Genomic DNA, 25,229 nt, shown 5'->3' with positions numbered 1-25,229 from the left:
GGCCAGACAGATCCGTCTTTGTCAAAAATCTCCCTTGTGGGGCCAAAAACGCTTGTTTCTGCTAAATAATAGAACATAATGAAGCGGTTAAAATCTGTGATTACCTTCTAAACACGACCAAGGACACAGCAACGTGCGTAAAACGACTTTGGCATTTGGCTGCGAGCTGGTCGATCACGTGATGCACCGTTGCTTTCGTTGTCATTATCCTTTCAATGTCGTTTTAAAGCTACTTTCATTCGTATATCACCCCGGGGTAACTACTAGTTTTGAAATTTGTTTTATCATTGCCATGGTAGAAAGATTACAAGAAAGGTGAGAAAGACGTGACCAAATTTACCAGACTACACACAAGAGTGCGATAGAAATTGTCAAAAAGTTAAAACTAAATTTTAAAAAAAGGTTTAAAAAAATTCTTGACGTTGATCTTCCGTTTCCTTGCTTTTCAATTTACATCCTTGAGTCTATTCCCAATCTACACAATCAGACTCGTTCAATTTAGGCAAACTTCCCTCTGCAAGAGCTTCGTCAAAGACTACCACCACGGTGCAGTACATCAATTTCTCTTTCGATCCACCCTTGAATTCTAAACGAAGCCGATATTTGATGCCGGCAGCGATTTGTTTCTCAGCCGAGAGAACGCTGGTCATGACCAACGGAGACATTGCGTTGTTTCGCTGACTCAACACTTTGGTAGCGAACGAGGCCATTTTCTGAACTGCGACGTCGTCGACTGGTGCTGGAGTGTAATCATCTAAGACTAGGTTGTATTTAATGTCTGTTTCAAAAATCAACGTCTAACGGCTTACCTTCATCGGCTCTTTGGGCTTCTTCCGCTTCTTCTGTTTTCTTTCCGTCTTCGGCTTCATCGGCTTTTTCTGCTTCACTGGTTTTTATGACTTCTGTGGCTTCTGTGGCTTCTGTGGCTTCTGTGGCTTCTGTGGCTTCTGTGGCTTCTGTAGCTTCTGTAGCTTCTGTAGCTCCTGTAGCTCCTGTAGCTCCAGTGACTTCAACAGGTTCTTCAAGGGGTTCTTCAGTTTCTTCAAGAGGCTCTTCAGTTTCTTCAAGAGGCTCTTCAGTTTCTTCAAGAGTCTCTTCAGTTTCTTCAAGAGGCTCTTCAGTTTCTTCAAGAGGCTCTTCAGTTTCTTCAGGTTCTTTGGTTCCATCGGGTTCATCATGTTTACTTGTCGATGACTGAATATACGGATCGGGTGAACCATAGATACCAGGGTCGGTGTTTGGATGTTTGTTGAGAACAGCGCTGACTTCACCACTGGTCATGAATACGCGGTCGATAATAAAGACGACGCCAAAACCTTGTTCAATCATACCTGTTTGGATTTCGGCACCGTTTATCATGTGCGTTTTTCTACCTTCGTAGCAAAACAAAATTAATGAAAAGGTAAGGCAATTGGTAACTGAAATCCGACTTACTGAATTCACCGCAAGCGGCTTCACAGGCCATGTAGGTGTTGAAAAGATTCTCGGATCCACCACAACCACCGTAAATGTACATTTCACAATCGTTGGTATGGGAGTTGAACGTCCACCATTCGATGTAGCCTCTGCATTCAATTTCAATAGTATCTCTAGGCTTCAGCATCGCTGGTAGGTTACAGATGTCGTTCACTTTCTTCAGGGTATTGTTGCTTTCTGTTTGGATAACGTACATTCAGGTCGTTAAGTCATTAAGACATGGCACAAGAGGCACTCACGAGCTGTGTGGGTTACATTTGCCTGTTTAAAGTCCGCCATGATGAGCTTGTCTGCGTGAGCGATATCCATCGGCGTCAGGTGTTGGTGAACGAGATGACGAAGAAGGACTTTACGTCGGAAATCAGCGTCAACAATCAGCGGATCGGCTGCATCTTGTGGCATTTGAGACGTAAAGGCCGACCATGTGGGGGCGAAGAAGGTATAACTCAGCCATTTCAATGATTTTCCATCTTTAAATACATTTGCGTTTAGTTAAAGACACAGGAAAGTCAAAGTAGCGATGTAGTAATCAGATGTGGATGCAATGTTTGTGTAAGGAATTTAAAAAAACGTTTACCATAACTGACAAAAGGCAACTCCATCAAAAAGTCCTGGTCTTGTCTACAAGCGTTGAGGTAACGGACGACCGGTGACAATTCCTCGCGTTCCTCGATAGTTGACAAAATTTCCGTGACAATGTTAAATTCGTTGGAGGTGCACTTAAAGGAGGTGACGTTTCTGGTCTTGGTCCACGGCTGGTCGAAGACGACGACTTCGCAAATGAATTTCTCGTCAACGGCTCGGGTGTTGATTGGTGCCAATTTCAGAATCAGCTTAAAGTTTGTGCCGGCTACGACTTGTGACTCTGCTTTCACGACTGCAATCAGATCGCAGCGTGCAAGTTCAGTTGATATGACGTTGGTGGCAAACTGGGCCATCTCCTCAACATCCTCGTCATTCTTCTCCAATACATTGTATCCACCTGGCAACGGGGTCGTGGGATTCGTATTGGGATCAACTATTTTTGATTCATCAACTGAGGTGGTTTGAAAACTCTTTGCTCCAAAAGGTTTTAGAAGACTAATGTAAGCCAGAGTTAAGAGAATGGCGATCAATAAGGTTGTCCTAATTTATACCTGACGTTGACCTTTCCTGTAAGCTCGCAAAGCACACGGTCGATGACGAAGATTGTGCCCAAACCATTCGCTAGATGGATGGTTTCCTGCTCGATGGCTGCTGTATTTATAAAATGTATGTCTCCATCTATAAAATATCGGAAATAAATAAGATGATCAAATTGGCAAAGTATTTCAAATCCATCAAAGTCTAGGCAGCCATTGATTTCTTATGGTTTTGATCGACTTCAGTTTCACAGATTTAATACTCACTCTTGATCAAACTGCACGTCATCCGGCACATAATTTCCGTGTCGAACAGATTCTTTGATCCCCCACAACCGCCGTACGTGTAACTCTCACAGGTGCCGGATGTGAAGTTGAAAGTCCATTTGGGGACGTTGGCCCTACACGCGATACCTTTATTCTCTTTCATTGGTGGTAATTTACACAATGTTTCCTTGCACTTGGGCGTCTTACATACTCCATCTTTTACATCTGCACGTTACACCGAAGAATGTTTATAATAAGATAAGTAAAGAAACTTATCAAACTTACTGGATGCATGTGAAAGAATAGCCTTTGTTGAATCGGCCATGGGGAGCTTGTTCAATCGCTTCAATTCCTTGGACGAAACGCTTTGGCGAGAAAAATGGCCCAGCAAAATTCGATGATGGATATCAGGATTAATAAAAAACGAATCCAAATCAGCAGCCATCGTCTTCATCCTGAAGGCCTGGAACGTGGGTGCGCGAAGAAAACGTAACTCAGTTTCGTGCCATCTGAAAGTCAACACAAAAGAGACTAAACATAAAAGTAAAACAATTCTTGAATTGATTACATACTGGGACTGGTGAGAGGCAAATCTTTGACCAGGCAGTCTCGAGATGCATTCAAATAATGGCCAATTTGCGATAAGTCTTTTCGTTCCTTGATAGCCAGTAGAATTTCGTTCACTATGTCCGTTTCATTGTGAGACGCAACAAGTTTCTTTGGTGCAACAGAGCACGAATGACTGACGAGTTCGCGAGTTTCGATTGTGGGATGGACGAAAACCACCACGACGCAAACAAGAGATTTACCGGGATAACCATTGGCATCAAAATTTGCCAGTTGCAGAGTCAGCTTAAAGTTTCTTCCGGCCATGACTTGTGCTTTGATTACTTGGTTCAACACAAGACGTTTGTAATCACGAATCGCTTGCAAGGCAGTGGTAGCAAACGTAGCAATAATTTTGACATGAGCGTCATCCACATTCAAATCCTTGAAAGTACCAAAGCTGTTGGTAATTAGGGGTACATCGTGAGATGCGACACCGACTGTTTCCGGAGCCTCGTCAAGCTGTTCCGGGCCGTTGGTTCGTAACTTTCGATACATGTTGCGCAAATCTGTGTAAACATCTTTTGCCAAGATGTCGAACTTGCGTTCGTTTACGAATCCATCAGCGTTGGCTATTGCGTGCGGGATCCATGTGCATCTAGTTTCAAACAATTTTAGAATTCCGAATTGCGGTGGACAGACAAAGCAAAATTGGTGATCAGTGACAATCGATTGACACGAAAGGGGCGGAAAATTGGTCACGCCGTTCTTTTTGTAGGCGTCGATCAGGTCCTTGTACAATTTGAAGAACACTTCGGCAAGAATCAGATGCTGAGCCCTAGGAATATTCACGGGCAATTCAGTGGGGACTATTGCAGTGGATGTAGTTTGGGGAGTTGTTGTGGGGCTCGTGGTTGGTGGGGTAGTCGTTAGTGGGGTAGTCGTTAGTGGGGTAGTCGTTGGTGGGGTAGTCGTTGGTGGGGTAGTCGTTGGTGGGGTAGTCGTTGGTGGGGTAGTCGTTGGTGGGGTAGTGGTTGGTGGGGTAGTCGTTGGTGGGATAGTGGTTGGTGGGGTAGTGATTGGTTCCGTCGTTGGTGGGGTAGTGGTTGGCTCCGTTGTTGGCTCTATTGTTGGCTCCGTTGTTGATTCCGTTGTTGACTCCGTCGTTGGCGAAGTGATTAGTGTAGTAGTTGGTTCCGTCTTTGGCTCTCTTTGGCTCCATCGTTGGCGTAGGGGTTGGCTCCGTCATTGCCTCCGTCGTTGCCGTAGTGGTTGGCTCCGTCGTTGCCGTAGTGGTTGGCTCCGTCGTTGGCGTAGGTGGTTGGCTCCATCATTGCCTCCGTCGTTAGCGTAGTGATTGTCGTATTGATTGTCGTAGTGATTGGCGTAGTGATTGGCGTAGTGATTGGCGTAGTGATTGGTGTAGTGATTGGTGTAGTAGTTGGCTCTGTCTTCGGCTCCGTCGTTGGCGTAGTGGTTGGCTCCGTCGTTGTTGAAGTCGTTGGCGAAGTCGTTGGCGAAGTCGTTGGCGAAGTCGTTGGCGAAGTCGTTGGCGAAGTCGTTGGTGAAGTTGTTGGTGAAGTCGTTGGGGAAGTCGTTGGCGAAGTCGTTGGTGTAGTCGTTGGTGTAGTCGTTGGAGTAGTCGTTGGAGTAGTCGTTGGCGTAGTAGTCGGCGTAGTGGTTGGCGTAGTGGTTGTCGAAGTGGTTGTCGAAGTGGCTGGGGTAGTCGTTGGGGTAGTCGTTTGGGGTAGTCGTTGGGGTAGTCGTTGGGGTAGTGGTTGGGCTAGTGGTTGGGCTAGTGGTTGAAGTACTAGTTTCAATGGTCGTTGTCGATACAGTCGTGAGTTTTTCCTTTGTTACCGAAGGTGCCATCGTTGCAGATGTAGTCGTTGATGGCTCAGCGATGGTTGACGTGGGTTTCGGCAATGACGTCGCGGGGACTTCAACAACTTCAACCGGCCTTGTTTCTTGGCTTTCAACGAATGTCAACGGCCTACTGGGAAGAAACTCAACATCATTGTAAATGTATTCAACATTACTATCTTCCCAGAACTCGTCTGTATCAGGATCAATGTGAATCGCCCACATCCCAACATTCAGCATCAGAATCAGCACAAGGCTCTTCATCGTGTTTGTGGATCTAAAAAATGTCATCGTGTGAAATACTTAAAGCGCACAGCAACATTAAACTAATATAATTATAGACCATACCTGGACAAGTTGTACGCGTTCGATGGTGGCTAAACTGCGAATGGCGTCTCTTTCGTACGACACATTAAACACGAGTACAATCGACACCCATGTACTTACCTAAAATGATGCTTTCTGATTTCATCATTTGACATTTCAACGTGGATCGGACTCGAGCACAGGTTCAAAATGAGAACAAAAAACCAAAGCGATGACACCTGAGGCATTACCGTAATGAGACGTTACGGGAACGCTGATCTAAGTTGATTGAACGTGACTACGGAGCCATAAAGATTGTTCAGTTCATTGCAACACATATGAAAAGTGGCCGTGTTCCATTACAATTTTAACTACTGCACGTCTTCTCTCTCAACGTATCGAATAGCTCAATGTCCAAATCAATTTCAATGGAGCCACAATTGACGTTGGAATTTGACTGGCTAAATGGTTACCTGCCAACACACCTGGATGTCTAAAAATGGTCGACAACTCACGCGGGAGCTAATTGTCTTGTCGTAGATGGTGTGAAAATGATAGGTTCACTAACGAAATGGCAAAACCTTTACATTATAAAGGTAGTTCATCCATCACCGACGATGCTGATGGAATTTTGTGTAACGGTGTGGTTTATTAAAAGGATGGGCTACAAATAAACTGCACTAGTTGAATTAATTTAATAACAAAAAAAAATTAGACATCTGAGCTTGTGCAAACTGCCATGCAACTGGATTCGCTCAGTTTACGTGTATCGGTCCAAGGCTGATCGAAAACGATGACGTCACAAACAATATCTCCGTCTACGATGCTGTTCAGTTCAAGAGTCAATTTGTAGTTCGCACCGGCCACGATTTGCTTCTCCGCCTTAACGATCCTGACGAGATGAGACGGTCCAAAGTTGCTGCTCAGCGATATGGCGTTGGTGGCAAAGTCGGCCATTTCCCTGACGTCGACGTCTTCTACGTTGACGGACGAGTATCCACCTGCCGAACGGATCTGTCGTTCGTCGAGTAAAGACGAATTGGCCTCGTCGAAGGTCAACACGACGAACAAAGAAAGCAAAAACGTCATCACACTAGGGGACATCCTCTTCATCTGCGTGTGAAACGAAGTGTAGGTTCAAAAGCTGGTGGCAACTAGTCGACTTTCGACAAAATTAAAAAGCAGAGACTTACAAGATGTGCAATGAAGGTGACTCTGTAGTGACTCACTGGAACGAAGGTTCAGCCACTATCCTAAATAGCCTGAGCAGGAGGTATGAAGACTGTTCACCTTGAAACGAATATACCGTTTACCCTTGAACCTTGCACGTAAATAATAGAAATTTCTAAACTACGGTGACAGGTACAAGTCTAGCTTTCCATCTAGAACCCGACAGTGATCTTGAAACATTGGCTTCAAAGGCCCAGGTTTTTCTTAATTTGGCCATTTAGTTTCACCTGTCGACGCTGCAAAAGGACGTATTTTTCATCTACTTGTCGTCAACATCCCCAAAATGGATAGCAGAATAAGCGTCTACAAAGTCCACTAAACGTTGAATAAATGTAGCTGAAGCAACGCCTTCGATGACGAACTTTAATTGGAATAAACGACGAACAAACGAGTAAACGACAAGAACGAACACAACGATTAACGTTGACGAATGCACCATGTTCCGCCGTTGCCAACAGACTGACCTGACGAGGGTTGTCAACGTGGAAAAGACAGTGAAGGAATGGCAACCAAAATATGTTTTTTGTTACCGTACCTTTCCCTTTTTTAAAATGTGTAGTAAAAGAAAAGGTGAGATAGTTACCCCAACCCTGCAAAGGGAAAGTTTTAGCTGTAGGCTAAAAGTTCAAACTCGAAATTTGTTTAATTATCGTCTGCTTGGCCGCACTTTGACGTTTGCGTTTTCAACAAAGAAATTAGAATTAACACAGGTATATGTTTTGTGTTTATCGTTGCGACCCTTCGTCTAACAAGGGTGGAGAAAAAAAAACAAAACACTTAATTTGTTCTATTCTAAATTGATGGCCAACGTCAACTTCAAATGCTGGGTCAGGTCTCTATACAACTGAGATCATTTCGAATCAGGTCAACGTATAGCAGTATCTAAAACGGGATACGGGTTGGATCTTCTTCCGGGAATGGCCATTGACCCTGTGCCTGGTCGTAGAAAAAAACAGCCTTCGTAGACCTACCCCAACCCACAACGAATTGTGCCATTAACCTTGATCAAGATATCGCTGTACCCTTGAGCTGCCACTACCAGTAAAAACAGTTTGCGAGGACTCCAGATGAGCCAAACAAATGAATTCACCAAATACTTGAACGAACCCATGTGTATATAATATAATTATGACGGAAACCAAGACAAGAGAAAAAAAACGAAAGAGTATAATTAAAAATAATCAAACAATAGCAACGACCAAGTTGCTTATTATTCATTTCCGGGGGCGATGCTGCTGGCAAAGGACGGATCACATTTGAACGAGCTGACGCGACAAGTGGATGAACACGACTGATCAAAGACAACAACGTCACAAGCAAGGGTTCCGAGCTCGGCATTTCTGAGCGATAATTTGAGTTTGTAATTGACTCCGGCCACGGTCTGCTTTTCAGCTGAGATGACGTTGACCAAGACGAGTGGAGAGGCCAAAGAGTGGGCACCCCGGCTCAGTTCATCGACAGCAAATTGGGCCATCTCCTGGACGTCTGGGTCGCTGGGCGATACGCTACTGTAACCGACTAGTATGGGACCGATTGGTTCCAGCGGAGTAGTACGAAGCGGATGAACGGAACTTGGTCCGTGGCTAGTGGTTCGATTGGACGGCGCTGCCAGAGTTGCTGTCAAACTGAACGGACCTATTTGACCTGTGCTGGGCTGTTTGCTGAGGACATCGATCACCTCTGTGCTGTCCATGAAGACGCGATCGACGACGAACATGGTGCAAAAATCGTGAGCGAGTTCACTGCACACGCAGGCATCTGTTTGGACTTCCGTCTCGTTCAGAAATGACCTGATCGTATCTATATCGATAGACAATGAATGGCAATTAGAACACGGAGATGGCATTAGAAATGATGTGAACAACTTACTGACGGCCGGCCCGCATTTGGCTAGACAGTCCTGCTCGGTATCGAATAGGTTCTCAGTTCTGTGGCATCCGCCGTAGACGTAGCTCTCGCATTTGCCTGACTTTGAGTTGAACGTCCAAGACGGGAAAAAAGCCATGCACGTAGCCGTGCTCGTGTTCTGGATCGGCGGCAGGTTGCAAATTTCAATCGAACTCTTCCTAGTCACAACAGCCTTTGTAGAGTCGGCCATGAGGAGTGTGTCCACTTTGGTCAGATCATCGACGTGGTGACGAACGAAATGGCGAAGAAGGACTTTACGACGGAAATGGGCGTCAACGTGCATCGGATCGGACGCATCTTGCGGGGTTTGCGTCAAAAAGGCCGTCGATGTCGGGGCAAAAAATGTGTAATTGATTTTCGTCCCATCTGTTTTTAGGCAATTATTTAAAGGACAAAAGAATAATTTAAGAAACAAAAAAAAAAAAAACTCATTTTACCAGCATTAAGGTAAGGCAATTCATTCAATAGGTCGTCACGGGAGGCATTCAGGTAGGTGGCGATCCTCCACATTTCTTCTCGCCTGTCGATGGCTTGCAGAATTTCGGTAACAATGTCGGTGCCGTGATGATAATGGCCTGTGCTCGTTGGCTTCGACGTGGCAAACACGCAAAAGGAAGCCAAAAAAGCCAAGAGGCCGAAGATTGTCGTTGGCTGCATGTCTTTTGTCAGCAGCTTGTGGGCAGCTAGCAACAGCAGGGAAATTAGACTGGCGACTGAATGCACCCCACACAGGGTCAACCCGTCTTTATATGTCGAGGAATAGAGACGACGAGATGGGAAACAATCAGACTGGCCTAGGCAACTAAAGCCAGTGGGGCAGGAGATGGGCTCAGGAGTTCTTAATTAGATACCGTTACAACCTTGAACTTACGGCTCTTGAACTTTTAAGCATATGCAGGTAAAAGGGGAAGTTCTACCGGAATCGACTCTTAAATGTATTTAAAATACCACCAGTTTTGGAAGAACGAGTTATTTTCTGTTAAACCAATTAAAGGGCCGAAAAACCAATTAAACGAATAAAAGAAACGACGGAACGAAGCTGGGCATTTGTTAAAATGGGTCGTTACACCTTTCAAGGCTGCCAAATTGGACCAGCCCATTTGATAAGTGTACCCAAAAACTTTCCCTCTGAAAAAGTTCTTTGATTTTATTGTAGCACTTCCTGCACAAACAGAAAGAAGATGAAACGTAGAGTTCCAATTGGACGTCTGGAACACCTTGTATTGAATTCGTTTAGACTCAACGTTAAGAAAGTCACAAGAGAGAGGAACAACTTCCGGTTCACATGGTCTGTCTTTGCCGACAAAACAAGAAAGAATATAGGACACTCATCGACAACAAACTTAAGATAAGGGCGCCAATTCAAATTGAATTTCGGGAGCAATAGACAAGCTAGGATCGCATTGAAACGAAGTGATTTGACGAGTGGACGTCCATGATTGATCAAAGACGGTCACGTCACACACGACGACAGCATCATTCACGGGGTTTTCCTTCAATTCTAACACAAGGAGATAATTATATCCGGCCACAACTTGTTTCTCGGCCTTGACTATCTTAACCAACGTGATTGGGTATTCCCGATTGGCACCCTGACTCATGGCCTTGGTGGCAAATTCGGCAATCTCTTGGACGTCAGGTTCGTTGGTCGATACGGTAGTGAAGCCACCGACCGGCGTGGGAGTGTCTGGTGGGGGAGCCAGCGGAGTATTGCGGATATCGAGCGCCACTTCATCGTCAACTGGCGTTGGTGATTCGCCAGGTGAGCAAGGAAGGCCAAGACAAAGCACCGAATTGGGATTGCGCTTAAAATGAGAAGAAATCGCCTCGCTGACCTCGTCGCCATCCATAAAGACACGTCCAACGATGTAGACAACACCAATGTCTTGCGGTAAATGGATGGCTTCCGGCTGGATTTCCGCATCCTTAATCAACCGTGTCCTCGTATCTGACAATGAAAAAGTTCAAGGAATGAAGTTATAAATCATAAAAAATAGTTCAAACAAAAAAAACAAAAAACTTACTGGCAGTTGGGCCACATGCTGACAAACAATCCTCTTCCGTTCTGAAAAGATTGGCTGTTCCGAAACAACCGCCATAGACGTAGCTCTCGCATTTGCCCGTCACTGACGTGAACGTCCACATCGGCATGTAAGCCTCACACGCGACATCTGTGCGATCGACAGGTGGCAGGCTGCACACTTCATTACTATTTTGATACGTGAGAACTACCTCGTTGGAATCGGCCATGACGAGTTTGTCCAATTTGGCCAAATCATTAGAAGAGACAGGTGAGCGTACGAAATGACGAATCAGAACTCTGAGACGGAGGTCGTCATCGACAAAGAGCGGATCGACCGTATCTTGCGGAGTTTGCAACGTGAAAGCAAACGACGTCGGAGCAAAGAAAGTGTAACTTTGTTGTGTTCCATCTAATCGAAAACAATTGCGGTCACATCAGATGGGCGAAAACGATTATGTTTGGCTTACCAGCGGTGAAGAGCGGAAATTCTTTCAGCAGGCCGTCACGAGAGGCTTTCAAGTAGCTGACGACTCTCCACATTTCCTCACGTGCCTCCATGGCTCGTACAATTTCGGTGACAATGTCCGTCTCTCCGATATTCGTCGGTTTCGAAGACGCCAAAAGGACAGCAGCCATCAAGACTAGGAGGAACGTCATGCTGTTGGCCTTCATGTTGGTGCTAAAGAAAGTGTCGTTTTTTTTTGCAGCGGTATGTAGCCAGCAAGAGTCGACTGGCGACTGAAGACATCCAGGCGGGGCTCCTTTCTTCTTGTATTTATACCACCGCTAACAAACGCCTCGTGATTGTAGTTGCCATAAAAGACGGTGGTGCTGACACATCCAAGCAGTCTGGGGAAAATGGTGGGAAAAAACACAGAAAGAGCAAGTGCACAAATGGACAAAGGAGTTTTGGTGTCCGTGGTTCATTCACTTGTGCTAGGAAGTCTGTTATTATGCAATTGTAAATGATAAAAGCATGTAAATCATTAGAGGTTACCAGCATCAGCAATGAATGTTGTTTAAATCAAAATGGGGAAGGCTGACGAGTCATCTGTTGAAGGGCACGTAGAGGACAGACGCTCGTCACGAGCACATCAAGTGGCCATGGTCGTTCTTTTTAATAGACTGCAGGTGTTTCATAATCACTAGCAATTAAAATGATGATCGTGACATCCAAGCTTTCCTTCCTTTCAATCGCTTTCACTCTTAAACATCGCAACTCGTCGAGAAATTACCTTAAAAGTCGTGATTACTTTCAGGTTGTCTTGGACGAGGTTCAAGCCCTTTCCTAAATCCTGTTGAATTTACGTCGCACAACGGCTGGTTCTCACCAGTTTATAAGCTTGGCATCTGTCAAAGAGAGATAAGGCAGTCCTTTGATTATAATACCTCTGTGAATGTTCAGAGAAACAAGTTGAATGGGGCAGCAGTAACGTTACGGGGAATTCATTTATACTCGTCTTTTATGTGACGAGTGCGTAGGTCGTCAGTATTAGCTCAGCTTCATTTCATGTAGGAGTAGAAACGTAGCTGATTGGACGCCGGCGTAGGATGACTATAATCTGCTTAGACCTGTCACGATGGTCATGAGGTTCTTACACGCCGTAGGAACCAAGTACAAAAGCTTTCAATCCCTTGCTACTTACGAAACAGAAACACAATAGTTGAATGCTAGGATCGTCCAATGGTACCATATCACTCAGCTTCCGTCCTATGCCAATTGACCGACGTGAATACCATGGCACTGCACTTACTCGTAGATAAAAGTAGGACGCGACACACGCGATCGATTTGTCTGTCCTCTATCGTTTGGGAACTGAAACTATCAAAGAGAATGTCGAACAAAATCATGGGCCAGTTTTTCTTTCGAGTTTTATTATAATATCCCAAAGTTCCACGAACTTGAAAGGTTTTCTTTCCCCTCTTTTATTTCCTTTGTCTAAACGGATTCGTGGGTTGGGTGAGGTCTTTTTCTCTTTTCGTTTGGTCTCCCTTCCCCATATTCAAATGAAGTTTACGGAAAAAAATATCAAGGACACTTCATTTGACTTCGATTCTGCTGTTTTTCTAACCCCTTCCCTATTTTGCATAATTTTCGCGTCGAGAGGATTTGCATTTCGTTTAGAAAATGATTACCCGGGGGATGTCGAAACAAACAAAACGCGTCCTTTTGAAAATCTGAATATTCTATTTATGCATTTATAAGCTCTGTATAATATGAGGAAATGAAAAATGGCAGCCTAAACACAACAGTTGTGGATGCGTCTAACAAATACAAGGGCACCAATAAAAAGGTTAAATGTGCATATTAAAAAACATGCAGATTTCTAGTTGAATACATCGGGAGGTTAACCGAAGAAGGGGAAACCAGTGTTGGGATTGCGTTCAAAATGGGCCGAAATGGCTTGGCTGACCTCTTCACCGGTCATAAAGACTCGATCGACAGTGTAGATGGTGCCGATGTTATTGGGCAATTGAATAGCTCCCGGCTGGATTTCCGCCTTGTTAATCACGTTGAATTGCGTGCCTATAAACAGTATAGGAAATGAAAAATAATTAAGCAATCAAACGTATGCCCTTGGGTGGCGGAGAGCGTGAACGCATCGATCGAATGGATGGAACTTACCGGGAGTGCGCGTGAGAATGGCCTCGTTCAAATCGGCCATCACGAGTTTTTCCAATTTATCCAAATCGCTGGCCGAGACGCGTTGACGGGCAAAATGGCGGATCAAGACCTTAGTACGTAGATTGTCGTCAACGTTGAGCGGATCGACCGTGTCTTGAGGCATCTGCCTAAAAAAGGCCGTTGACGTCGGTGCAAAGAACGTGTAACTCAACTTTCGCCCTATTTTAATCAGCCAGGTAAAATTGCTAAATACAAAATCTGAAATTAGCTGAAACATTCAAATTATTTACCAGAACTTTCAAGAGGCAATTCGTTGACGAGAGCGGTACGAGAAGAATTCAGGTAGTCGGCGACTCTCCATAATTCGTCGTGTCCTTTGAGAGCCTTTAGAATTTCGGTAACAATGTCAGATCCAGTTTCGGTTGTCGCTTGTGATGATGCAACGGTCAAAAGGACAGCCACCAATACAAAGAGGGGAGACATTGTTTGAATTTTTGTTTTTTTTTCCAGCAGCAGTGACCAACAACATCGGCCAACAGCAAACAGTTGACTGAAACTGGCAAAAGGGTGTTTTCCTTTTTATGCACAGAATGGCGTGAATCTGTGTGAAACACCTGAATATAGACAACAAATCTGCCCAGCAACCAAAGTAAAAACCGATACATTTTCGGGACACGTTGGCAACTGCTAAACAAGGACAAATAAAGGGCAGACTCGATGAGGATATAGAAAAACGCTCGTTCGCTCATTGAGTCACCAAGGTTGCATCGCGTTAACAGTCTAATGTCACCACAAGTTGGGGAACAATTTTTAAAAAATCTTTTGTTGCTTAGTTCAAGTGTATTGAAGCATAATTTTTACATTTTTAAAGGAAGTAATACAAATTTCTTAAATTTTTTAAAGGCAAAGATGAAAAACGGATTAATAAATAAGATTATTCAGATTAATCGAGTGGCCACGCCTCAAGTGTCGAGATTATCCCAATCCCAATCAGAAAGTCACGTAAAAATGAGCGTCGGGATCGGGTTCAACGCCACATTCATGAAGCAAACAATGATCGACCCATTTCTCCCAACCATTTCCGAATTTCCAGTCTCTTTGACACTGTTCCATGCAACTATCTATCTCTCTCGTTTCCAATTCTGCAAATACACACCAAATATCAAAGCTGAAAATTAAAGGCGTTTCCTACTTGACGTTGAATGTAAAGTTTAAACAAAAGAAAACCTACCACTAGGGTGGTAAATTCGAGTCTCGTGTTTCTCGTTGGTCGAATTTTTGGTAATGTCCTTTTCAATTTTAGTGGCTGGTTTCGACGAGACGACAACCAAAATGGTCGCCATCAAAATGAAATGGATGACAGCAGAGTATAGTTTCATCTTGTAATGGCTTCTTTTCTACAGACAAGAGTCGACTGATGACTGGAAACAACAACCACGACGAGCTTTTATATGAACAAAACCGGATTGATTCACGTTCGAAGGTGTAATTGAACTCCCAGCCAAAGACAAAAGGAGGACAGTCGGCTGCAAAAGGCGTTGTTTTTGTGTGTCACCGTGCTCATCCAACAGCTCAAACTGGTCGAGAAGAATCGAGATTCTATAGAAATTGTGACAAAGTCCACGAAAGTGGAATGAATCCCTCAAATTTCACGTGAATTTCAAATGCCTGGCGATAAAACTGGTTGTTCCACCAGCCCATGTTTTATCGGGTACACAACACTGACAATTCAACTGTACAACCAAATCAGATTAAACTTTCATCTTTGTCTTCAGCATACGATTCAAGTGTATAATCAAATTTTTTATTCTTCTTACGAATAGTAAAATGTACATAGGCGGATCTGACATGCGAGAGACAAGTCAAGTGAGATACGAGAGTTCCATGTCATCGGTGATAAATAGTAGCTTATTAAATTTCCATAGAAGTCGTGGACAGCGATGGATTGCATTTGGATGAGCTGATTTGGCGAGTGGACGTCCACGGTTGATCAAAGACAGCCACTTGGCAAACGATTAAAGTACTTTCTTCGCTTTCCAATTGACTGTTAAACTTTAACTGAAGTCGATAGTTGACACCGGCTGCGATTTGCTTTTCAGCTTTGTCGACACTCACCAAAACGAGTGCTGGAGACGCACTCAACGACGTCGTAACGAACCTTGCCACGTCTTGGACGTCTATATCGTCGGGAGAGACACTACTGAAGCCGCCCACAGTTAAAGGAAGTGCCGAAACAGATGGCTCCGCAATGGCGATCGTATCTGGAACCACTGACGGCGGCAGCATTTCGGGAAGCGGGAAAGGGAAGCCGATGATTGTTGCCGGATTGTTCTGGAAATGGGCGCTGATGGCGTCATTTACTTCATTGCCGACTGTAAACACTCGATCGACAATATAAACAGCGACAAAAGATGATGACAAAGAACCAGCCTGAATTTCTGCTCCATTGATGAGCGTCTTGGTGTCTGTTGGAAATTGGAAAAAAAAAAAGTTACAATACTAACGCAAAAGGATGTCTTAAACTATGACAATTACCAGCTGTACGCGTAATAGCTGCCACGCTCGAGTCAGCCATGACAAGTGTGTCCAATCTTGCCAGATCGTTAGACGAGACACCTTGTCTGGCAAAATGGCGGATCAACACTCTGAGACGGAGATTGGCGTCGACAAGGAACGGATCGACAGTGTCTTGTGGAGTTTGCAGCATAAAAGCAAACGACGTCGGGGCGAAAAATGTGTAACTCAGTTTCGTCCCATCTGTTTCACACAAAATGAAATGATCACTAACAAACAAATACGTTTGATTGGTTGAGTTACCAGGGCTAAAGAGAGGCATTTCTTTGACCAGTTGATCACGTGATAAATTGAGATAATCTGCAACTCTCCGCAATTCTTCACGTCCGCTGATGGCACTCAGAATTTCGGTGACAACGTCCGTCCCAGTTCCGGTCGGTTTCGACGACACCGAAGCCAAAAAGGCGATCATCCACATGACATACATGACGTACATAATGCAAGGACCAAAGTTGACTTGTTTAATATTTTCAACCCAACTTTTAATTGTAGCCATGGAGAAGTGAGACCAACGACTGCAAGTCTGCCTAGAAAGCTATTCTATATAACCGATGTTTTAAGAAAGGAACCAGATGTTTAGCATTGTCTTTTTGTCTGGTGTCGCCATGATTTGATGACGTCATCCGTCTTGATCTTGACCTCCAGGTCTTTTTTTTCTTTCTTAGCGTGTCAGACTCTCTGAATGTTTTGGGAAAAAAATTTCAGACAATCGCTGTTATGGGAGAATAGAAAGTGAAAAGGCAAGGACAACATTGTTTTCTTTTTGGCAGAGCGAATGAGGCCACACGAAACGTGTGCACGTTAGCCATAGCGCGGTGCCAATTGTGAAACAAAACAATCACTTGCTGCAAGTAAGACAAGGTAGTTTAAATCAAGACAACTTTCAGCTGAAAAAAAAAACAGGAGGAAATGAAATAATTCAACTTGTTTTTCTTTGGCAAAGAAAGTAGTTTGTACCGGAAATGCTTCGTTTGGAACACACGCTTTGCAGTGTACCGAGGAAATCAATAAACTGATACACGACAAGATCGTGCTGCACGATTCAAGGGGATCGTGAAGTAGCCGTGCGATTTCTATTCAAATCCGGAAGCCGTTTGACGTGACAATTAATTAAGCGAATCACTGACCTAAATACAATTTAATTTGTTTGGTTTTTCTATTTTGTTTTTTTAAACGTTTGAGAATTTGTAAGTTGATGGGACGATTGATCGAACGGAAATTGCGACGCTGATTGTTGACGACGTTTTGACAAACACTCGATGCGCAAGAATGAAATAAGAAATCCAGTTCGATCTAGCGATGGGAAAGATCAAGAATGTCGACTGAAAAAAAAAGGAACGAAAATTCAAATAACAACTTTCCATTTCCCAATCGCAGGCGAGGAACACGTTTTTTCAGGACGCTATAAACAGCATCTGGAATAGACAAATTATCACATTTACCTTCTTTTCTAGCTCTTTTTTTTTTATCTCCCCCCAAAAAAAAAGACCCCAGCAAATTTCCACTTGATAGGCTCGATGACGTCATTTAAACGACGAAACACATTTCGTTGGTAGATATTATATTGTTTTGATAACACCAAAGATGTGCAACAGAGGTGCGCTGCTATAAATCGAAAGGGTCTGATGGGTATACGAAACAGTAGTGCATATAGTGGGCTGTCGATCAGATTACATATACAATTACAGATTACAGATTACAAATACGTGGGGTTTATAATGTATACGGTGTGCAAAGAGAAAAAGAGGGGGTGGACTATATATACTTTTATTATGTGGTACTGTATATATATATATATATTTATATAGAAGGGTTTGCGTTGTAAATAAAAGCCTGTCAGACATCAGAAAAAAATGTGAAAATAATGAAAAGGTGATGCGTCTCATCAAATAAAATAAGAATTCAAACACTCAGTGGCTTAGAGAGCCAATGGACGGAAACATGGCGTATGCCATTTGCCAATGAACCCCAACATTTGTACATCAAAAATCTTTGTTTCCTAGTTTCCTCGTTCGTTTTATCGCGGCCGTTTCAACAATATCGGGTGGCGCAAAGACTGGCCAAAAAAAAAATGTGAAAAAATTCCGAAAAACAAAAAAATGGCACTTGCTTGAAAAAAGGGCGGAGCAACGGAACGGTTTATTCGCGAATGACGAGTTTGCCCGCCGTTGATTGTGTGGTCGCCAACTCATCCAGCAGGTCGACAACCAGCGTCTGACTCTCATCAACTGCTGGCCCGGCTAAAAGAGCGCCATCCATTCCAGCTAATCCAAACGATGGGATGCGGTCAGCATTCTTGGCCAGCACCTGACTGATGCGCTCCTGGCTGGCAAAGAGGACGCGGTCAATCACGAACACCGTGCCCAAGTTGTAAATGAAAATGTCCGCTTCTTCAATGATGGCGTCATTGATTTTCGTTACATCTGTTTTACCATTTAACAAAAAAACACAAAACAAAACAAAATCGATTGTAGTGAAATCGATTGAATTGGCCAAAGCTAAAGATGTTTTCGATATCACATACTTCCATCGCGGCTGATGGTGGCCGTTCGATTGCCGGCCATGGTGATAACAGCACCGTCGACAAGGTCTCGGTCGTGATACAACCTCCGTCTGACGAAATGATTGAGGAAAATATCGCGCCGGAATTGGTCGTCGATGACGAACGGATCGGCCGTGTCCTGCGGCCATAAATTGACAAAGGCCGAATCTTTGGGCACGAAAAACGTGTACGTGATCATCTTCCAATCGTCGTGACTGGGCAGATCGTCTCTCAGTTGAGGCTGCGTTCGGTTGATGTAGTCCAGGGCTAAACTGAACGACGGAGGACTACTACTTCCAGCAGGGATGGGCGCATGCTGGCGCGTGCTTAGCTCGCGGTACGTGTGGGACAAGAATTGAGACGAGTACCAAGGCGTCGTGACGAGCGGCGCCGACTCGACGTCGCGATGGCGGGCGTTCAACTCTCTGACCACCGTCGAGTTGACAAACAACAGATCGCCAACAAATTGGATGTTGCCCAAAGAAACTAACGTGTCGCCGTCAAAGACTTCGACATCATTGACGGACATTTGACCTGTTGCGCGTTTGAAGTTAATGCAAAACGTAAACGATTAGAATGACTTGACCATTGTCTACCTGCTGGCGATAAAGAGAAGGTGATCGTTTTGCCGCCCAGCGTCGTCAAAGACTGGCCATCTATGATGTCCTTTTGCTTGACTCTTCCGCGGACGAAATGATTCATCATCGTTTCTTTGACAAACGCTTCGACGTCGAACGGATTGAATCCCCAATCGATGGGGTACCACTGGGCGAACGAATCATCCATCGGGATGAACGCCGTGTACTCTTCTTCTACCATTTGAGCAGCCAATCCACGGGTTAAACTTTGTTTTTTGAATTTTAAAAAAATAAATCAATGGCAAAGAAGAAATATACCATCCGAAAATAGACTGGAAATGTTGACTTGTTCCAAGTAGCGCAAGAAATCGGAAGTGCCGCTGCGCAGGAAGTTGAGCACCTCCACCAGTTCCTCGTAGAACGGACGACTGACATCGGTCAGGTTCAATTTTTGGCGGTCAATCAACACCGATCCTACTGGCTCATTTTTCACCATCGCGCCCAGATGTCCTCCACCGACGCTGTCATTCAAAAATTAGACTCACATGTGCCACCATCTTCATTCACCTTGTTTCTCACCTGTCGTCGTCGAATGCAGTGCCCAATTCGATCATGGGGAAATGATCGCTTCCATCGGACGCCGTCACCATAGGGATGGCGCTAAACAATTGCGATTCAGAGCCTTCGACATCACCGTGATACTCGTCCATAAACAAATAATCCTCCAAGACGATGATGACCCCATTGGGCGGAACGCGCACCTCCTTGCCGACGATCTTGACTCCATTCACGACCGCCGTTCCGTCTGGTAAGACAACAAACACGCGTGAGAACGTGAGAAACGAGAACATAGTAATTTTGTTTTATTAACCTTTTCGTGTTTTCAAATGGAGTTGTCTACCGCCCAAAGTGGTGACCGTCAACGGTTTCTTATTGCCGTGATTGGTCGTGTCTTTGTACCAGGGAGGCGATGTCGACGACAAGTCGGACGACAAGTTGACGGCCCGTCCCAGGACGATGTGGTTGAGCAACAGCTGACGGACTCGATCCTTGTCTTCGGCTGTTGGCGACGGCCTCATGGGTGCACTGTTGCTCGGCGCCAAGATGGTAAACTCCTTGTCTGTAATTATTAGAAAATGTGTTCGACGAAAGACGTTGATCATTGACGACCACTGATTTAAAAAGAACAATGACTAAAGGAATAAAGGAATAAAGGATTTAAAGGAAGGATGATTGCGATTTCTCCTCTCCTTTTTGGAGAGACGTCCGTTTTCAACATTGGCGAATGTCAATGCCACATTCGTCCGTATGGATGTGTGCCCTTGCGGCCTTTGACTCATTCGCTTTCGTTTCTTTTTCTTTTTTTCTGTTTCTCTCTCTCTCTCTCAATCCCTTTCTTTCAGAGGTATCATTAGTGTGCCATCTTTCTCTTTTTTCCTCTTTGTTCCAAACTCTCATATTTCCAGTTTTCAAAACAAAATCTGCTGACGTGGTGCTATCCCCCCACTTCCAATTGATAATTGCTGAAAGTCTTGTCGCCTCAGGTGATGCAAGGAAAATGAGAGAAAAACAAAACAAAAATGGCAGGAGAGAAGGTGCTGGACTCACCTGAGGTGAAGACGTCGTCGTCGAGGAAAACGAACCACAACGAGAAGAATCCATCGACCGAGAGCTGCTCCGTCAAATCGCCTGGGATAATGGCCGTGTTGGGGAATTCCATGCCACCGGCTGACTGCAATTTTTGTCGGCTGCTGATGATCATGTCGTCGACGATGACGTCGTCCAACAATTGGCTCGTCACTTCTACCTCACCGGCAGTGACGTCTGCTTCCATTTTGGTCGTCACTTCGATCAGAGCCGAATCAGATGTTGACCACTCGACAGGTAGGGCGCCTACCTGAGCGCCAATCAGCAACAGGTAGATAAACGCTGTCGACATCATGACGACCTTTCGACGTGCGTATCGCGACAGCGGCAAAACCACAAAGTCCTTTTGCTTTTTTTCGTATTTCGCTTCTCAAATTAGGAAATAAAAATACTTTCAAACTGACTTTCACTTGTTTAATTCGGCTTCAATTAATTGCGTCCGTTTGATAGCTCGTTATTGGCTACCGATTCTTGTATTCAACGGACGCGTTCCTCTTCGTTTCTGTGCTGTTTTTGGCGATGAGATTCACTTTCCACCGCGTTACGAGTCGTTTGTGTGCGAGACAACTGCCGAAAAGAACGTGAGAGAGAGTCAAGAAAAAATGAATAAAAGGAAAAAAAACAAATGCAAGACGGGAGGAAGAAAGAAAATGTAGAGAAAAAGAGAGAGGGGATTTTTGTTTGGCGTGTGTCTGTGTGATGGAGAGTGGGGTTTTTTTTAAAAAAGAGAGAGAGAGAGAGAAAAAAGAGAGCCTGGGCAGTTTGACTGTGACTGCTTTGACCAGATGTGGCATAGACCCGCTTTTATACTCCTCTCCAACATGATCGGATGGTGGAGACCCATGGTCAGGTGCTGCTCCGTCACCTCCCAGCCGCCGCCCACCTCCTTCCCTTCTGCCATTCGCCAGACTCTCAGGTGAATTTAATCTCCAACAACAAACAACGACACGGGTCCCTGTCCCCTTCTCCTTTTTTTTTTTTTCCTTCCGAGTTGTTGTGTGATCTGCCTATAATACCATAGGTAATAAAGGTAGACATTTTAAAAGAAAAAAAAACAAAACAAAAAACAAGGGCCAGGGCCATCGTGGAGCTACCAAAGAGGTCACCCCTCATCTTTCAAAAAAAACATAATTTTTTTTTTTTTGCCTGTAAATCCATTTTTTTTGTTGTGTTGCTGACACGGGCCAATGCAGCCCGGCAGCTGTAGACAGGTGCCCGAGTAAGAAAACTAGAAACAACCCTGAAGGATAATTTATAATGCCCCCCCCCTCTTCCATTTCCTCAAGGTAAAATTGGAGTTAGTCATATTGGCATGTATCAAAGATGAGGGTGAAAGAAATAAAAAAAATAAAAACTAGATAGATAGCAAAGCAATGAATAAATCTTGGCCAAACAGTGATGGATGAATTGATTGAGCTGACAAATGGCGTGATCGATGGCGCACTTGAATCAAATTGGTCACTTTTATTGTTTTCGTTTTTGTTTTTTTCTGTGAACAACAATTTCAATAGCGGCGACATGAAACGGCAAATGTGTGCGAATCAAAATTCTGTTTTTTTTCCACGACTGGAGAATGATGCGTTTGTGTTATTTTATGCGACGAACCGAGAGAACCGGTTTGCTTCACCGCGCAATAATGTCTAATGACGGCTCTCTCCATTTCCCTCTTTTTACTTGACTTTTTGCTTGGATATTTGGCTCTCTGTCTTTCTCTTTCTAGTTTGATACAAATCTTGAAATGATTCGTTTGAAAAGCCTAATAATGGCACGCAAAGAAGTTGATTAACTTCACCTCAGTTTTCATAGACTCGTTGTCCGTTAGCGGTGCGAGGCATTGGCATTGGAGAAGCACAGCTTGTAGAAATTGACTTTTACAGTTCCATTCTCTCCATTTGCATTGCATAGGGCCTATCTGTATTCATCCCGTCTTCCCCGTGATTATTCCGGGAATCATCCTGCAACTATTGGATGAATGCGAGGATGCGCGCCTTGAACGTTATAGCGCGCACGACGTTGAAATTCTCATCAAGAAAGAGAAACGAAAACCTTGTAATAGATTTTTTTATTTATTTATTTATTTTTTTTTTTCAAAGTCGAATGTATCAAGAGCCCGATAACAATCTGCAATTGAGCCCGGTCCGGAAAGGACACGTACGCTGACGATGAATTCACGAGGAAACCGATGATGTAATGTGGTGGTACCTCCCGCTAAAAGACCCCCATGATGCGGAGCCAGCAGCAATCAAATTCAAATGTGCCACAAAGTCTTGGAATAAGAAAAGAAAAAACAACCATCCGTTGTGCCAAAAATGATGACAAACAAAAGTTTTTTTTTTTGGGGGGCGAAATTATGAAGCATTAAATATAGAAAAGAAAGAGGGAGGTTCCCATCCAAAAACAAAACAAAAAATGTAGATCAATGAAACAAAAAAGAACGAGATGACTAGTGAAAATGTTCGTCAAGGTAGAAGTCAGGAGAAATTGAAAATCGACCTCGACCCGCGAAAATGTATTCATTTTTTTGTTGTTGTTGTCGGCTATGGATCAGATTGACGTCATCAAAATGGAGGGAATTTCCAAATTGCAAAGCGACAAGTTTATTGCGGTCAATTCGTTATGATTACGATGGTCACTATAATCGATGCTAAACGCCCGTTAAATTCAATGAATAACATTTTTTAAATGCTCACAATGTTTTCGTGTGTTACAATTTGATGGTCGAACGTGTCGTGCTGAGGGACTTGTTTCTCCCAAATCTTTCGTTTGGTTTCGTATTTTCAAACACTGGCCGTGTCTCGTTCAAAAAAGGACCAATGGACCGCTCGACCCAATCCCCCCCGCACACGAATCCGAAAAGGAAATTTCTTTAAACTTTTGTTAGATGGAAGTTTCACTTTCACTTTCTCCCGTCAACTGACCGGCCGACTGGTTGAAGCAAAGCAAATACGACGGCTGGTTCTGCCTTTGTTCTTCTCTTTATAATTCCAAGTCTGCGTGTTTAGTTGACCCTCTACGGGACGCATCAACGACAGCCCATGTCCAGTCGCTCTTCTATTTCTATAATCTAGCATAAATTGCAGCACATAAATGTAGCCAGCTGAGCAGACAAGACCGCGACATGACGCGCAGACACCCAGACGACCGTCTAATCTGCAATCTTCTGTTCGTCCACCATCGAAAGTCTAGTCAGGAGCGAGTCAGTTTTTCCACTGGTTTGCTTCCTCTTCCTTTCTAATGTTTGTTTTGTTTGTTTTTTTTTCTTTACTGTTCATTCACATTAACTGTGAGCTTCAAATCACCTTTTAGCTACTGTATACATATACTATATACACAAATGAATGTATAAACCAAGGTCCCCTATCATTCTTACGTCTGACGGCCGTTAAATATTGGCCAGACTCTACAAGTTTTGGACCTTTCGTTGACGTTTGACATGTAACCGGTTTTTATGGTTCGTTTTAATATGAGAGAGTTGAATTAGTCAATAACGGCCCAATAACTACCTGGTGTATTGCACGTCCCCTCTAAATGGAACGTTCACCTACATTACGCAAATTGTGTTACAAGACAATTCATAAATTTTCTGCCGCTATCAGTTAGAAAAGATTAATTTATTGTTCTTCATTCGAACATTTTTAATGAAATGACGGAGGAAAAATTGCTACACAGCTCCAACTAGCCAACTGCAGCATAGCAAAATACGACATTAAAGGACAGTTGCTGATTATAGAACCTATACTGTATATTATATAGTTTGCTGTGTTGGACTGAGAGAGTGGCAGCATTACCTCTTTGAAAAAGAGTGAGAGTGAATTTGTTCACAACAGCTTCTCTGGAAAACTATAAACAAGGAGAAGGGGAACCACTTTTCGTTTCGTTTTTCATGTGTTGGTGCTGCACGCCTGTCGGCCCGGCTGCCGCCTTCGAAAAAAGCATAGTCTTTATAAGCGCCCCGTTCGGGCGCAGTATACATAGTCGGCAGCAGAAATGCGCCAACGCTCTCTTCTTATTTACACACACACGCACACGTAGCATGCGGCGGGACCTGTAGCAGCAGTAGGAATATATGTATATATATTATTGTCACCCGTGAATGTGTGTCAAGGAGACAACGGCCGTGCCGCCCAACCCAACTAACCTATCTACTATCTATTATAACTCTGCCAGCGAGCAAAAGTTGAATTCGAATTTCAAAACAAAAACGAACGCCAGTTTTAAAGAGCGGATTTTTTTCTTTTTATTTCTTGCTTTATCGGCTCCCAACCTTTTTCGTTTTCACCTGCCATTTTCACTAGATCGTATAATGTACGTATATAGTCTTTAATGAATGACCCCCGTCATTCATTATGTTCGTAAAGCTATTAATCAAATTTACTATTTAAATCAAAATATTTCTAGACGTAAATAAAAGACAACACGTTTCATTTAGGAAGATGCAGAATTCAGTTGTCATCTGATCTTGTAACGTATTTGATTGGCAATCGAACGTTAGTGTTAAAAAATTCAGATATATATTGCAGCA

General features: G+C 43.9%; 9 protein-coding genes across 14 annotated transcripts; all 9 read right to left on the bottom strand.

Moving 5' to 3' along the window:
• Positions 1-264: 264 nt before the first annotated feature.
• Positions 265-3,316, bottom strand: LOC116919217. 2 transcript variants are annotated; one of them, XM_045171035.1, is made up of 8 exons: positions 3,150-3,316; positions 2,865-3,089; positions 2,613-2,739; positions 2,054-2,556; positions 1,716-1,946; positions 1,435-1,653; positions 810-1,373; positions 265-760 (listed from the first exon to the last, which is right to left on the bottom strand). In XM_045171035.1, the coding sequence occupies exons 1-8, from the start codon at positions 3,307-3,309 to the stop codon at positions 465-467; spliced, it is 2,325 nt and encodes a 774-aa protein (XP_045026970.1). In that variant the 5' UTR covers positions 3,310-3,316; the 3' UTR covers positions 265-464. The 2 variants fall into 2 exon arrangements, with proteins under 2 accessions (XP_045026970.1, XP_045026971.1); XM_045171036.1 differs by having other exon boundaries at positions 265-754.
• LOC123470413 lies at positions 3,231-4,622 on the bottom strand (the record flags this gene model as incomplete). The annotated part of the gene is made up of 2 exons (XM_045170674.1): positions 3,231-3,373; positions 3,437-4,622. Coding segments are annotated over 2 exons (1,245 nt in total), but the record flags the coding sequence as incomplete, so codon positions are not given.
• Positions 4,623-4,625: 3 nt separating this feature from the next.
• LOC123470597 (anaphase-promoting complex subunit cdh1-like) lies at positions 4,626-6,059 on the bottom strand. Its single transcript, XM_045171041.1, has 2 exons — positions 5,622-6,059; positions 4,626-5,550 (listed from the first exon to the last, which is right to left on the bottom strand). The coding sequence occupies exon 2, from the start codon at positions 5,535-5,537 to the stop codon at positions 4,656-4,658; it is 882 nt and encodes a 293-aa protein (XP_045026976.1). The 5' UTR covers positions 5,538-5,550; positions 5,622-6,059; the 3' UTR covers positions 4,626-4,655.
• Positions 6,060-6,208: 149 nt separating this feature from the next.
• LOC123470598 (cysteine proteinase inhibitor 1-like) lies at positions 6,209-6,766 on the bottom strand. Its single transcript, XM_045171042.1, has one exon. It carries the CDS (start codon positions 6,690-6,692, stop codon positions 6,291-6,293), a length of 402 nt encoding a protein of 133 aa, XP_045026977.1. The 5' UTR covers positions 6,693-6,766; the 3' UTR covers positions 6,209-6,290.
• A 1,137-nt stretch (positions 6,767-7,903) lies between these two features.
• Positions 7,904-9,454, bottom strand: LOC116919213. Its single transcript, XM_032925149.2, has 3 exons — positions 9,155-9,454; positions 8,679-9,083; positions 7,904-8,609 (listed from the first exon to the last, which is right to left on the bottom strand). The coding sequence occupies exons 1-3, from the start codon at positions 9,372-9,374 to the stop codon at positions 8,020-8,022; spliced, it is 1,215 nt and encodes a 404-aa protein (XP_032781040.2). The 5' UTR covers positions 9,375-9,454; the 3' UTR covers positions 7,904-8,019.
• Positions 9,455-9,917: 463 nt separating this feature from the next.
• LOC116934398 lies at positions 9,918-12,518 on the bottom strand. Of its 4 annotated transcripts, XM_045171038.1 has the most exons (6): positions 12,387-12,518; positions 12,197-12,312; positions 11,976-12,090; positions 11,208-11,885; positions 10,742-11,149; positions 9,918-10,665 (listed from the first exon to the last, which is right to left on the bottom strand). In XM_045171038.1, the coding sequence occupies exons 4-6, from the start codon at positions 11,410-11,412 to the stop codon at positions 10,061-10,063; spliced, it is 1,218 nt and encodes a 405-aa protein (XP_045026973.1). In that variant the 5' UTR covers positions 11,413-11,885; positions 11,976-12,090; positions 12,197-12,312; positions 12,387-12,518; the 3' UTR covers positions 9,918-10,060. The 4 variants fall into 4 exon arrangements, with proteins under 4 accessions (XP_045026973.1, XP_045026975.1, XP_045026974.1 ...); XM_045171040.1 differs by lacking the exon at positions 12,387-12,518 and having other exon boundaries at positions 12,197-12,330; XM_045171039.1 differs by lacking the exons at positions 12,197-12,312; positions 12,387-12,518 and having other exon boundaries at positions 11,208-11,676; positions 11,738-11,885; positions 11,976-12,106.
• A 390-nt stretch (positions 12,519-12,908) lies between these two features.
• LOC116919215 lies at positions 12,909-13,925 on the bottom strand. Its single transcript, XM_032925151.2, has 3 exons — positions 13,657-13,925; positions 13,367-13,585; positions 12,909-13,267 (listed from the first exon to the last, which is right to left on the bottom strand). Exons 1-3 carry the CDS (start codon positions 13,847-13,849, stop codon positions 13,089-13,091), a joined length of 591 nt encoding a protein of 196 aa, XP_032781042.2. The 5' UTR covers positions 13,850-13,925; the 3' UTR covers positions 12,909-13,088.
• Positions 13,926-14,186: 261 nt separating this feature from the next.
• LOC116919214 lies at positions 14,187-16,500 on the bottom strand. Its single transcript, XM_045170673.1, has 5 exons — positions 16,184-16,500; positions 15,902-16,123; positions 15,281-15,831; positions 14,598-14,763; positions 14,187-14,508 (listed from the first exon to the last, which is right to left on the bottom strand). The coding sequence occupies exons 1-5, from the start codon at positions 16,434-16,436 to the stop codon at positions 14,357-14,359; spliced, it is 1,344 nt and encodes a 447-aa protein (XP_045026608.1). The 5' UTR covers positions 16,437-16,500; the 3' UTR covers positions 14,187-14,356.
• Positions 16,501-17,484: 984 nt separating this feature from the next.
• LOC116919182 lies at positions 17,485-21,496 on the bottom strand. 2 transcript variants are annotated; one of them, XM_032925107.2, is made up of 7 exons: positions 20,669-21,496; positions 19,932-20,180; positions 19,640-19,865; positions 19,379-19,581; positions 19,079-19,294; positions 18,465-19,016; positions 17,485-18,363 (listed from the first exon to the last, which is right to left on the bottom strand). In XM_032925107.2, exons 1-7 carry the CDS (start codon positions 21,000-21,002, stop codon positions 18,080-18,082), a joined length of 2,064 nt encoding a protein of 687 aa, XP_032780998.2. In that variant the 5' UTR covers positions 21,003-21,496; the 3' UTR covers positions 17,485-18,079. The 2 variants fall into 2 exon arrangements, with proteins under 2 accessions (XP_032780998.2, XP_045026969.1); XM_045171034.1 differs by having other exon boundaries at positions 19,079-19,291.
• Positions 21,497-25,229: the final 3,733 nt, after the last annotated feature.

This window comes from Daphnia magna, linkage group LG3, assembly GCF_020631705.1.
Source record: "Daphnia magna isolate NIES linkage group LG3, ASM2063170v1.1, whole genome shotgun sequence".
In the NCBI taxonomy this organism is placed as follows: Eukaryota; Metazoa; Arthropoda; class Branchiopoda; order Diplostraca; family Daphniidae; genus Daphnia; species Daphnia magna.
The sequence above is the reverse complement of the archived record's forward strand: the minus strand, read 5'-3'. Positions and strand labels throughout refer to the sequence as shown.

Bases quoted from the DNA above. Each gene is read 5' to 3' on its own strand.
- LOC116919214 (XM_045170673.1), bottom strand. From the start codon at position 16,436: ATGGCTACAATTAAAAGTTGGGTTGAAAATATTAAACAAGTCAACTTT. The intron at 14,764-15,280 runs TAATAAGCTACT...TCTTGTCTGTAG, and splicing joins CCACGACTTCTATGGAAATT to AAAAGAAGCCATTACAAGAT. The intron at 14,509-14,597 runs GTAGGTTTTCTT...GTGTATTTGCAG, and splicing joins TCGAATTTACCACCCTAGTG to AATTGGAAACGAGAGAGATA.
- LOC116919182 (XM_032925107.2), bottom strand. From the start codon at position 21,002: ATGATGTCGACAGCGTTTATCTACCTGTTGCTGATTGGCGCTCAGGTA. The intron at 19,866-19,931 runs GTTAATAAAACA...TTGTCTTACCAG, and splicing joins CCATTTGAAAACACGAAAAG to ACGGAACGGCGGTCGTGAAT. The intron at 19,017-19,078 runs GTAGACAATGGT...AACGCGCAACAG, and splicing joins CTTCTCTTTATCGCCAGCAG to GTCAAATGTCCGTCAATGAT.
- LOC116919213 (XM_032925149.2), bottom strand. From the start codon at position 9,374: ATGCAGCCAACGACAATCTTCGGCCTCTTGGCTTTTTTGGCTTCCTTT. The intron at 9,084-9,154 runs GTAAAATGAGTT...GCCTAAAAACAG, and splicing joins ATTGCCTTACCTTAATGCTG to ATGGGACGAAAATCAATTAC. The intron at 8,610-8,678 runs GTAAGTTGTTCA...CTATCGATATAG, and splicing joins CAAATGCGGGCCGGCCGTCA to ATACGATCAGGTCATTTCTG.
- LOC116934398 (XM_045171038.1), bottom strand. From the start codon at position 11,412: ATGAAGGCCAACAGCATGACGTTCCTCCTAGTCTTGATGGCTGCTGTC. The intron at 11,150-11,207 runs GTAAGCCAAACA...GTTTTCGATTAG, and splicing joins ATTTCCGCTCTTCACCGCTG to ATGGAACACAACAAAGTTAC. The intron at 10,666-10,741 runs GTAAGTTTTTTG...TTTCATTGTCAG, and splicing joins AGCATGTGGCCCAACTGCCA to ATACGAGGACACGGTTGATT.
- LOC123470597 (XM_045171041.1), bottom strand. From the start codon at position 5,537: ATGAAGAGCCTTGTGCTGATTCTGATGCTGAATGTTGGGATGTGGGCG.
- LOC123470598 (XM_045171042.1), bottom strand. From the start codon at position 6,692: ATGAAGAGGATGTCCCCTAGTGTGATGACGTTTTTGCTTTCTTTGTTC.
- LOC116919215 (XM_032925151.2), bottom strand. From the start codon at position 13,849: ATGTCTCCCCTCTTTGTATTGGTGGCTGTCCTTTTGACCGTTGCATCA. The intron at 13,586-13,656 runs GTAAATAATTTG...TGATTAAAATAG, and splicing joins ATTGCCTCTTGAAAGTTCTG to GGCGAAAGTTGAGTTACACG. The intron at 13,268-13,366 runs GTAAGTTCCATC...TACTGTTTATAG, and splicing joins CATTCTCACGCGCACTCCCG to GCACGCAATTCAACGTGATT.
- LOC116919217 (XM_045171035.1), bottom strand. From the start codon at position 3,309: ATGGCTGCTGATTTGGATTCGTTTTTTATTAATCCTGATATCCATCAT. The intron at 2,740-2,864 runs GTGAGTATTAAA...GATATTTTATAG, and splicing joins GACGTGCAGTTTGATCAAGA to ATGGAGACATACATTTTATA. The intron at 1,374-1,434 runs GTAAGTCGGATT...TTTGCTACGAAG, and splicing joins AGCCGCTTGCGGTGAATTCA to GTAGAAAAACGCACATGATA.